Source organism: Molossus molossus, unplaced genomic scaffold, assembly GCF_014108415.1.
Source record: "Molossus molossus isolate mMolMol1 unplaced genomic scaffold, mMolMol1.p scaffold_m16_p_4, whole genome shotgun sequence".
Lineage (NCBI taxonomy): Eukaryota > Metazoa > Chordata > Mammalia > Chiroptera > Molossidae > Molossus > Molossus molossus.
The window spans coordinates 96,487,383-96,500,125 of record NW_023425377.1 but is presented as its reverse complement, the minus strand read 5'-3'; the positions used below and the strand labels follow the sequence as shown (position 1 = coordinate 96,500,125).

The window sequence follows — 12,743 nt, the reverse complement described above, 5'->3', positions numbered from 1 at the left end:
GCCGTCAACATGAAGCGCTGAGGCTTGGGTGCGAGGCATCTGGATCTCAGGCCCTGGTCACTGGGGAACGGAAGCGTAGGCAGGCTTGGGCTGGTGCTGAGCCACCGCCTGGCCCAGTGAGTTACATCTCACGAGAAGCTAACAACATGACGCAGATGCTCATCTTCCCACCTGCGCTCCACTTGGACAGTTCAGAAGCTGCCCCTGAACCTAGAGTCTATTAGGCAGAACGGGAAAAGGGTGAAGTGGGTAACATTTTTTTTTTTTTAATTTTTCTTTTTTTTTTTTAGAGAGAGAGAGGAAGGCAGAGGGAGAGAGAGATAGAAACATCAATGAGAGAGAACATGGATTGGCCCCCTCCTGCATGCCCCACACTGGGGATTGGGCCCACAACCTGGGCATGTGTCCTGACTGGGAATCGAACTGGGGACCTGTTGGTGCATGGGTCGATGCACTGAGCCACACCAGCTGGGCAAGAATTCTTAGATGATTTAAAAAGAATAATTCTTAAATTATTTAGAATGCATTTTTAAAAAATGTGTCTGATTTTTAAGCCAAGCTAGTGTGAATTAGCAAATTTAAATGTATTATTTTATGTAGGAATCATGAACTTTGAGTTAAGTCACAGAAACATAAAACTTCATTTCTGCACATCTAAAATTTATTTCCTAAAAATATGAAAAAAAAATTTTACCACATAGTCTATTGGCTTTGATTTACTTAATATTAATGATGGGACAAACCTATTAGTGTGTGTGTGTGTGTGTGTGTGCGCGCGCGCGATAGTTTATAACATTTCCCCACACCCTCAGATTTCATGACAGAGAGTGCTGCCATAATTGTTCCCCGAAGTCCTTCCCACTCTGTGCTTTCTGATGAAAAAAAAGGCAAAAACTGAGAGGTGTGCCCTGGCTGGTTTTGCTCAGCGGTTAGAGCAACGGCCTGTGGACCAGAGAGTCCCGGGGTTGGTTCCCACTAGGGGCACGTACCAAAAACAAACAAACAAACAAAAAAACTGAGAGGTGAATTCTCCTGACAAAACGGACCCAGAGACATGGAAGCAGGGAACAGACTGAGGAACCTCAGAGGGAAGGGGGGTTGGGAGGCAGGAAGGGATAAAGCAAAGAACTTATATGCTATATGCATAACCCGTGGAAACAGACAAGTGTCCTGAAGGCAGGGGTGGCCGGAGCAGGGAGGAGGGGGCCAATGGGGGAAAAAGGGGAGACATCTGTAATATTTTAAACAATAAAGATACATTTAAGATATTAGTCAGAATAGATACAAACGTCGTGCCCAAGAAGACTGTGTGGCAGAGGGGCGCGTGGGGTGAGACGTGCATTAGGGGTGAGGGCTGAGTGGCAGGAAACAAGAGGCGGACAGGGCATCCACACCGCCTTGGCTCAGAGGGAGAGCTTGCGTGCGAGGAGTCGAGGGCTCGCTGCTGGGGATGGGACAGTGACAGAGAAGGGGAGGGTGTGGAACTTTAATAAGACTTGTGAAGATCATTTATCATGGACTATTCTTTAATCTTCTCAGAAGCGTGAGTAAAGGTGAATATTCTTTTTCTAGGTGAGTTTCTTTAAATGTGAATCCACTCTGGGACTGGATCACATATGATGGCTTTCTAAGCATTTCACTACCACCACCACCACACCATGCCTTAGCTTGTCCCTTATTTTGCCTTTATATTGTGGGCTGCTGCTGATCTCACTGAATTCTTCTTTAATCACTGACGGCATGTTCTCTGCAAACACTATGTACACACACACACACACACATACACACACACACCTGAGGATATTTTTTAGAGAGAGAAGGGAGGGGGGAAAAAGAGAGAGAGAGAGAGAGAGACAAGGAGAGAAACACCAGTATGACAGAGACACATGGATTGGCTGCCTCCTGCATGTACCCAGACTGGGCCTGGGATGAAACTTGCAACCCATTATTCTTGATCATTCACTCTTCCTTCTTCATTTATCTATTTAGACATCTATTATAACTATACCATAGGCAAAATGTTGAGAGGATACAATAATGATGAAATGTTTGGCTTTGAATTATCTGTTCACATTTTAATTGAATAATTATAGCCAGTGTCTATTCATATATATTCGTCTTAGATTGTGAACACCTAGAAAGAAGGGAATAAATCTATCTAATTTTTTTGTGCCGCTCCTCCTAGTTAATGACTATAACAGACCGTGAGGAAAATACTAAACCTGCTATACATCCTGCTATACATACTTGCATAGAAACTTTGAAAAAAGATGCCTAAGACTCAGCAGCACTACACAAATATTTGTATAGATTTTTTCTTTTGGCATTAAAATGGATTTGATGAACAAATGATCAGCCGTATTATTTCAGGTCAACACTGAAGTAAATGATCAGTTGCTGAGAAAAGTTATTGAATTTTTAACAAACAAATCTAATCCTTCTTTCCAGGGAGCCTAGATTGTTCCGTGAGCTAAAAGATCAGGAGTAGGGACTGCAATCAGAAGAGCAGATAAAAACCTAAATTTAGCCAAACCAGCCATCTCTCTTGATCTTAACACAAAGAAGGAGGTTAAATGGAGGTTAAGAAAACCCAACAGAAAGCTTGACCGATGATGTCTTCTTGTCTAAGTTTGAGATGTGTGAGAAAGTAGGAACATTTATAAACCATGAAGCAGTTTTACAGTTTCCAACAAATCAGATTCCACTAGGCGAGCAAAAATGGCAAATCTTCTGGACTACTGAAAATGAGTCAAACATTTCTAACCCGCTCTGGGAAAAACCTATTAAAATATCAAAAGGCTGGGATGAGCGACAGGATGAAAAACTAGATAAGAACCAGGGGTTTTGTGGGCGAACACAATGGCAGCCTGAATTGTGTTCTTTCTCAGGAGCCTGTGCCTGATGTATCTGGGAACTTAATCAGTTACTTTTCACTATTTTATTCTGGCAATATGGGGCCTGGATCAGAGCTTCCAAAAAAGCTTTATGAGGCAGCTTATCTGATTTCTCTCAGTAGATCCAGGCACATACATTTATTAACTTTCTTCAGGTGTGGCGGCATGTTCAATTCCTGGTCAGGTTACACACCTAGGTTTTGGGTTCAGTTCCTGGTCAGGTGCGGTGAGAGGAAGCGGAACCATGTTTCTCTCTCATGTCAATATCTCTCTCTCTCTCAAATCAATTTAAAAAATGAATCAATTCATGTTCATTTGCGTGTCTAAACCTATAACATTTCAATTTCAAATCTGCAAGGTATGATTTACCTGTTTAAATGGCCACAAACACAGAAACACGCAGGGTCATAGTTTCCTTACCCTGTGAGATGTTGAAACCATCTTACTAAAAATACTGCATAAACTAGCCAAAATGTCCTCGGATCCAGGTACCCACACAATAGGCGGGCATCTGCATATAGTATATCTAATAGGCAACTATCCCTACGAAAATTATAATTCATGTGGAGAAAATATTAGGGACAAGAAGAGGTGGGCAGAAGTCAGAATTCTGGTTGCAAGTTTTGGGACTAGGAGAGGCGAGTTTCTCTGTGTGTGTATTTTGTCAGGAGGTACGGCAAGACCAAGGAATAGAGAGAATGGTGAAGATTGAAAAAGGAGAAGTTAAGTTCTGGGGAGGAAGAGGAACTGGTGGATTAGAATTGGAAATCAATACCTGGGCTCCTGGAAGTGAAGAAAGGAAATCTTCCTGGGAAAAGGAAAGGAGATTTTACTCAGCACGAAACTGTCTATACGTGGGAGAGATGAAAAGGAGGAGAAACTGAGCACATAGCAGGATTAAAACATGAAGGAGGTGGGGCGGTGGCCAGGGAGACTTTCTAATGTTCACATACTCACTTTACCTTAGTGCCCAGAACAAAAATGCAAAGACAGTCTCATCCCACACAATAAACAGGCAATCAGACTGGTATGGTACCGGAGAACTGGGATTGTTTTGCTATGAAATCATGAATTGCTAACACCTTTCGGTAGCTTTACCCGACCGCAAGGATGCACTGCATCGCTTCTCTAAGTGTGCTCTCCATCCCCATGAAGCTGGAAAACACGCCACTCCCTCTCGGGAAGTTATGTGTGTGCTGAGGTGGGGAGAGGGGGGTAAAGGGCAAGTTTAGGGTGATGCTATTCAATGGGAACAGTCTCAGCTGTGTCTCGTCTCTCTGGCACCAGCCTCAGCATAGACAGAAAGACAAAAGATATGCTATTCATTTTGGCGGGCGGTGGAGGAATGGGTTAGGGGTGAGGTTAAGCACCTTGGGGTTTGGTGCCCAAGCTACTTTGGGGGGGAGGCATCTAGAAAAGAGAAAGCATCTGTCTTGACATTAGAAGCTGAGAGTTTCTGATAGTCTACAAATGACTCCTGAAAAATTTGAAGTTTCTTCCACTATGGCTTCACTGGACACCTGGATAGTGATGCTCAGTCTCATTTTTCAACCTGCAGCACAAAGACCTCTCACCTTAGACAGATGGCCCTACTAGCCAGGCTCATGGTCTGCATGGTGTGTGAGGGAAAGGGCTGTATCTTTAAAGACAGTTTAACTGGGTGGCCCTCTTGGTGCAGTGGGCAGCATTTCAGTCTCATAAAGACAGTTTAGTGCCCTGGCTGGTTTGGCTCAGCGGTTAGAGAGTCAGCCTGTGGTCCAGAGAGACCTGGGTTCAGTTCCCACTAAGGGCACGTACCTGGGTTGCAGTTTGTCCCCGGCCCCAGTTGGGGTCGTGCGGGAGGCAGCCAGTCAATGTATCTCTCTCTCATCAATGTTTCTCTCTCTTCCTCCCTCTCTCCCTCCTGCTCTATCTGAAGATGAATGCAAAAAAAAAAAATGTCCTCGAGTGAGGATTAAAAAAAAAAAAAAAAGACAGTTTAGTTGTCTGGGGAATCGCATAGGAGCACGGGAGAGGGAAGGGAGGGAGTGAAAACATCCACTGATCTTAAGAGAACTTTTATTTTTAATCTTTACCCCAGGATATTATTCCATTTATCTTCAGATTGGGGGCGGGGGGAGAGAAACATCGATGTGAGAGACACATTGATTGGCTGCCTCTCGCACAACCCTGATCAAAGCCGGGGACGAACCGCAACCGAGGTATGTACCCTTGACCGGAATCGAACTTGTGACTCTTTGGTCTGTGGGCCGATGGTCTAAGTGCTGAGCCAAACTGGCCAGGGCCACTTTGAGAATTTTATAGGCCCCTTTCCTTAAAGCTCCTTTGAGCCAGACTATAAGCATGGATTTGGGAGGGTATAATCCGAACCCTTCTCTCCTCTGATCATTCTCTCCTTGGTTGTGAGAATGATTTAACATGGCAGGAATGTGAAAAATGATTGTAATAGTTGAGTGTGTTGGCAAAGTTTTCATCTTTGGAGCAAAGATTTTGGTGGATAATCAATTTATTTATTTAAAGTGTTTTTATTGATTTTTTTTGTTTTTTTTTAAGAGAGAGAAGTAAAAATAGGGAGAAAGTGAATCATCGATGTAAGAGTGGAACAAATATCGGCAGCCACCTGCACGCCCCCTACCAGGGAGCAGGCCCGCAACCTGGGCATGTGCCCTGACCGGGAATCCAACCCAAACCCTTTGGAGCACAGGATGATGCCCAACCAACTGAGCCACGCTGACCAGCGAAATAAATTTATTTTTAAACCTCAGTCTAGGTCCTTTCTATTTTAAGGTGATGCTTTACCCTTTTGATATTACCTGCCCTTCTTATTCTACATATGAACTTTGGAGAATCACTTTTCAAAGTGAGTGGGGAAAACAGAGCTGAAAACAAAAAGAAACACAGCTGTATAACCTGTTTCTTCTTATGTAAAAATGAAGGCATTGTACTCTACAAGCTTTCTGTTTCCTTTGCACTCAAAAATGTCTAATTTAATGAAACTTAAAAGAGTAATTGAGAGACAAAAGAGGAAACATCTAACTAGACAGCAATTCATTTGAGACTTAAGAGTGCTGGAGGCAGAAAAAAAATCTTTGTATTATTTTTCTTTAAATGAATTAGATAAGGGTCAAGAGAAAAGATTATTGGGAGACACTTGCACAACTAGATGTTTCCGTCAGTGACACAGGTCTCTGTGCTCAAGTGCACACTCAGCACCCTCACAAAAACAAAAAAGCATTTCAAATCTCAATTACCTTTTAAAAAAGGGTGACCCTTACATTAAAGATTATATAAAGATTACCTGCTGTCCTTTTTTTGTAGCTAATCGTGTGGCTGATATTTGCTTCAACTGTGCACTTGCACTATGAAGGTGGACCTGGAACTGAGTTTGCAGACAGGGGCTAAGCAGAGGAAGCTGTGTTGTTCTTCATTAGGGAATGAGAACTTGACTTCCTGGGGTAATATGGGAGGGGAAGCTGAGGGAGAATCATGGGGAGAGAGGAGCTCGGACAATGACTAGAGACAAGGGCTCTATGTGGCCTAACGCAGCCCGTGAAAGAGCCCCAAAGGTCCCCCCTCCCAAAGAATAATTCTTAGAAAATTTTTGAAATCACTGGCTATTTTAAAAAGACATGTTCATTATTATGGAAGGTTTAAGACATAAAGTGACCCTAGTTAATTTAGCAAGTATTTAAATAATTATACAATGAATCTATGTAACAAAAAAAAAAAAATAAAACATCTAAATTACTATATAATACAACTACTTAATAGGATAGTATCAGTTTCTAATCCAAGTAGCAGGAGAGACCTCACTTTATACTGTCCTTTTTCTACTTAACTTTTATCTTTGTTGTGACCGAGAACAAAACATAAATTTGAAATATTCACAACTTGCTCCTGCTTATCTCCAAAGGAGGAAAGGGTTTGTGGTTTCAGTGATGGACTCTTGTCATTCCGACCCGGGTGCAGAATTGAAGATGAGAGAGTGTTGGATCACTATGCATAAAACAGGAAATACAGTTCCTGGGGTTGTGGAGATCGTGAGAGAAGACATCCAAGAGGAAGGAGAGGTAAGCTGGCACAGGAATTCAGTCCATATGTATTGCTGCTTCCTACGGACATAGCTCTATGCCATGTGCTGCACACGAACACGCTTTCCAAGCAAAATCCTGGGGTCAATACATACTGAGTCTAATTTTCTATACATTTAAATGATTTACATGTGCAACTTAATCCATCACTTATGGCTGTGCACTGAGTAATCTATGTAAAGCAGGTGGTACCAGCTCATAGGAGGAGGTTCATAAATACCAAGATGGATTTCTCAAACTTCCTTGGTATGGGAAGGGCCTTACCTTAGGCTGTAGAAACTTTCTGTTCGGATTTACCAATTTTGTGACCTTGGGCTGGTCAATATTTCTTTATTGCTTAATCAGTAAAATAGAGAAATATCTAACTTGTCCAAAGATCAGTGGGCTAGAGATCAGGGGAACTGTTTAGGTCCTTTTAATTCTAAGATATTAAAGCTTTAGAAAGTATTAGAACTGAGTCATGTTTTACTAGCAGAGGCCTTTCAAAGACACCAATTTGGATTGAATCTCTTTTGCAACACTTATAAGTGGGTGATGCCAGGTATGCTACTTAATATTTTTATTTTCTGTGTCCCATTTTGTAAAGTGAGACTATCTCCTAGGGTTGTTATAGGCATACAATCAGATAATGTTTTAGCACGTTTCATAGTCTGTGGAAAGTTCTCAATATAAGGCAGATATAAAAACAACCACCCCCACAACCACAAACATAGGGCTTGAAATCAATACATGCTTACAGTTTTTTTCAGACAAAAAGGATATCTAATTAGAATGCCCAACTCCAGGCATTTCAGTTTAACAACTTTATCCCAATGTGTGAAATTATGCTTGTGAACCTCTTAGTTCACAAATGTAATAATTTCCTTTGTATGAATAATGATGCACAGACTTAACTTTCTATTTGAAACTTAAAATAATACGACTCTATATTCATAGTAAGAACAATGCAAAAATTTCAGCAACCTTCAAAAATGTAAGAGGGAATATTAGATACTTCTGTTGTCTGCATACTGGAAAGTTTATTCTTCTGTCTTTTGGAGGTGGGTAAAGATATCAATAGTCTCCTTTTTCATGTACTAATGGTCTGTTTTTCATGTATTAATGACTGTTGTGTACTAAAGCCTCTTCCCTTCCCTGTCTTCATGGTTAGGGAAGAAAATTTTGAGACGATATATCAGTGCCAGGACCCAAGGCAAAGACCAGGCGGTCTAGTAAGTATCCACTTGGAATTTAAAAATGAGGACTTAACAAAATACTAAAGTGGCATAAGTTAATATTTGAGGCCCTTCTATCTCCTGTTTCCTCACTCGTTCCTTTCCTATCAAAAGTATTCATTAAAATGATTGCTTTTGCTTAATGATACTATTTAGTAATGAGTAAAGCAACTGCTGATAAGGACCTGTGATATAACTCTTCCTGCGGTTTGTTTTTTAGTTTTTAACTCTGCAGACATTCTAGGCTCCTAAAAAGTTGCAAAAGTCGTTCACATAGGTTCCCCAACCCCTCACTCAGCTTCTCCTAATGGTAAAATTGTATACAACGAGAGCACATTTTCAAACCAAGAAATTAACATTGTCACACTACAGTGAACTAGGCTATAGAGGAATTTTTTAAGAATGAAAAGTTCTCAAGGTTAAAAAAAATCTAGTCTGAATCTTCATGTTGCCACTCTCTGTGTGCACTTGTCTCACTGTTTGGTAATCCTAGATAACCTTTCTGTCTGCTCCACTCTACCCTGCAGAGCACGGATTATGCCACAGTCACCCTGGAGTCACACTGCTTGTTAGAGTATCTGGCATTCAATAGGTATTTTTAGTCAAAAGGGCAACTAATAATTGCTTGAGTCTATAAGGGCTTTACGTTTTTAAAGCCCTTATATACACAGTATGTCTACTGAGAATGTTCATAGTCTAAGGGTAAAAGCATAGACTTTGAAAGCATTCAACTCTTGGCATTTATTAGTTCAAATCTTCTGACAAGGTACTGAATGTCCTTGGGCTTGCTTTCCTTCTGTGCTTAATTGTATCTATGTAATTGAGTTGTTTTGAAGATTCAGGGAGGTAATTTATGTAATGAAAAAACCAAATGGAAGTAAAATCTTTTACCCTATCTGGGAGGTAGATAGGGTGAAAGATTTTACTGCCGTTTTACAAAATAAGGCTCAGAGTGGGTAAGTCATTCTCAAAAGTCACAGAGCTAGTACATGATAATGCTGCTAAGCACTTCAGGTCAGCTGTCTTCCATGACAACAGGAAAGTGGATTAAAAACAAACAAACAAATAATTACAACAACAACAACAACCATGGGATTACAGAGATTTAAGACTTTGTTCTTATGTCACTGTTGACTTCTTTTGCTATATGTATAAGAAATCCTCTCTTAGGTGGGGTTGGGTGATGAGAAAAATTAAAAGGTGAGCGGTAGGTGTGGGTTGCTATTTTGGGGTCCCTGTCAAATGCTCCTCCACAACATCCACCCAGTTGACACCGATATGGCCAGGAATCTTGCTTGCCAAGCTGGGCATCAGATGTTTCTGCTCGCATCCTCTGTGGAAGGTGTAGACGCATTTGGAGTTCCAGGCACTCACAGTGCATTACAAAAACGTTTTAAAATCAAAATAACTTACATTTAAAAAGTTGGAGGGTTTTGCCTAGCCGGTGTGGCTCAGTAGTTGAGCATTGACCCATGCACTAAGAGGTCACCAGTTCAATTCCCGGTCCGGAGCACATGCTCAGGTTGTGGGCCAAATCCCCAGTAGGGGGCATGCAGGAGGCGGCCAATCAATGTTCTCTCTCATGGCTTTTTTTATCTCTCTCCCTCTCCCTTCCTCTCTCTCTAAAATCAATAAAGAAAAAAGAGTAAAAAAGTTGGAGGGTTTTGACATCATCATCATCATCATTAACTGTTTTCTTTCTCTTTTTTTTTTTTTTTTGTAGCAAAAGAACAAAAATCCTTTTATTTTTTTCCTGATCCAGGATCTAATCTAAGATGATATATTTAATTCTTTGATTATGTGTGTTCCTTACTATATCCTTTTTTAAATAATTAATTGAATTTATTAGGGTGACATTGGTTCACAAACCATACATGTTCCAAGTGTACGCAACAAAACGTCATCTGCACACTGCATCATGAGTCTATCACCCCAAGCAGCGTCTCCTTCCATCCCATTCAGCACCCCTTACCCACCTCCACCCCCCCATCCCCCTATTAACTATTTTCTATTTCTGGTTATAAAAATACTTTTTTATTTACAAAAGACAACATGTAGGCATGGAACTTTTTTACTAACCTGAAATGAAGGTTGCACACTGGCCAAAGTTGCTTCTCAACCTGCCCTGAATATCTTTTACCCCCATACCCTTGAATATCTCATGCTTGTATATCTTATTTGGGGAGTATTCCTTTAACTTATGTGATCTATTCCTTTTATTCAAAGGGAATAGGTGATGGCAGAATAGGTTATTGATAAATGAGGATGTTTGTGGCAAACCTCAAAAACTCTGCTAGCTTAAACACTTGGATTATAATTAGAAACATTCAATTTCTGGTGTGGGGGCGTGGGACTTGATCCCCTTCCCTCAGTTCAAAACGGGAAGGTCCATAATCAAGATTACAGACGGAGAAAGCTAAGAACTGGAATGCTTCTCCAGGATTCGGAATACTTTTTTTTTATGCTCCCACCTTTGACTATTAAAGTGAGATGTACTAGAGGTCACATGCCATCAGAATTGGGAGAGTTCGGGCTGAAACGTACTCTGAGCCGTTCCTCAATAGAATATCTTTGTGTAAACAAACTTAAGAGATAGAGGAATGTAAACAAGCTCGTGAATTCTCAATTTGTTAAAGTTTAATCATTTTCAGCACCATAAGGTATTAAATGTACCCAGAAAGTTTTCTTTCTTGATTCACTTTTACTTTGTCATCATTTACTGCCCAAGAAACAAAAACATTTTATTTCTATTTACATAATGTAATTTAACTAGGCTCGAATGCAGAATGATTCTTTCCCTTGATTAAAAAATATTCTGAAAAATAAACTATGGCACACACAGAGAAAGCAAAAATCGTCATATCAAAAGTCAAATGTCCCCTGGGACTCCTTGTGTATCTGTTTTTTCATGGCTTTGAGCTTTCTCTTATTATTATTATTATTATTATCATTATTAATTTAAGGAACAGTGAGAAACCTTACAAATTAAAAAAGGAGTTTCCTTCCTGAATGCATTTCCCTGGAGGAGGCACACCTATGATGTCCAATCACGAGGGACCGGGACAGGAAACAGTACAACTACACAAAACTGGCACAAATGTAAAGACTTCGCAGGACATTGCAATGGGCACACTCCTTGAACCCAATCTCTTTAAGGACGACTCTCCTTGAAATATTATAAAATTACTTATAAAATAATTGTTAATACCACTTAGACAACTTGGTTTTATGAAGCATAGGTTTACATAGCATGCTAGTCTTGCCTAACTACTGACCCTGACAATATATTTCAGTTTTTAATAGAAATACCAGAAATGTATTAAGGACAGTAATTATGAAGTGAGATTACAGTTTTGTCAGAAAAAAAAGCATTTTTATCTTAAAAGCATTAATGTGAGTAATAAACATCTGTACTTGTGATCCTTTCATAAAATACGAAGGCATACGAAATTAAATACTGAGCATACTTACAATATTGTCCAAAAATCAGGATGTAGAAGAAGACGGGACCAGATGTCATCTCTTTCTTCCTGAGCAACTGATGAAGAAAAGTGAATACAATTTAGTCCGGGTTTCTGAGTCGCACACAGCTCACGGTGGTTGTGTGCTATTTCTGTCTGCAGTCTTAGCAGCTATAAAACAGTCTTCTCACCCTTCTCTCTCATCTCCTCTCCCTCGCTTTCCATCCCTCTTCTTTTCTTTTTATCTCTTCTCTCTCCCTCTCCTGTCTCTTAGAATCTCTTCTTCCCACACTTCTTCTCTAAAAGCCTTAGTATCCTTCTGACACCCACACCCCGCACACACCCACACCGACACAGACCAAGCTGAGCAGTGAGGAAAAGTTTCAGACGAAACACACAGGCTCTTCTTGAAGCTAAACATCTTGTTTCTATGTCCTGCGACGTCTGCAAACGAGGGTGTGTATGGACACGGACAAATGTCGGAGCGGATCAAAGTCACACTCCTGGAAAGAAACTGAGCTAGAGATGTATCACAACTGCAAGACAGATTTTTTCCGCCTCTACGACTTGAGACTAGGAAGAGAGCAGAACAACAACAACAGAAAACAGGGCAAAGTGCCTTTGTGGAATCAACTGTCAGGCAAGCATGAAAGTGTAACTGCATCAATCTTTTATGGTCTGAGTTTAGGCATTTGAATGATAAGATATGGTTTGAATAAAATACAGAGGAATGAAAAACAGATCTTAAATTTTCTTGAGCTCTTGACGTTTACTACAGTGGAGACCATGACCTGTTGCTGGTTGTGAGGAAAGCCTTCCTGGGTCTGAATCACAGTCTGTTACTTTAGAGGTGTGTCGCTGCTTCCTCTAGGCTGAGCTTTGGCTTTAGGGAGGAAAATCTCTGTCCAGCTGTGATCATCAGCGTGGTGCATACTGAATGTCTGGCATAGGCCCTAGCATATAATAGGTGATTGATTACTAAAGGGCAGCCATTCATAGGGTGATGATTTTTATTTTTATCAGTGGGTAAAAGAGTACGAGAAGGCAAACGGCATTTCAATGGAATGTATTTTCTTTCTTTTT

The 12,743-nt window shown here is 40.7% G+C and overlaps 1 protein-coding gene across 4 annotated transcripts in view; it reads right to left on the bottom strand.

The window, feature by feature from the left end:
* Positions 1-11,961, bottom strand: part of RXFP1 (relaxin family peptide receptor 1) — a 117,755-nt gene extending 105,794 nt beyond the window's left edge. The window contains exon 1 of one of the 4 annotated variants that reach the window (XM_036240284.1): positions 11,671-11,961. In XM_036240284.1, the coding sequence (XP_036096177.1) occupies positions 11,671-11,719 (49 nt within the window). In that variant the 5' untranslated portion in view covers positions 11,720-11,961. The remainder of the gene's footprint in view (positions 1-11,670) is intronic. The other 3 variants (XM_036240285.1, XM_036240287.1, XM_036240286.1) reach the window with 3 other exon arrangements.
* Positions 11,962-12,743: the final 782 nt, after the last annotated feature.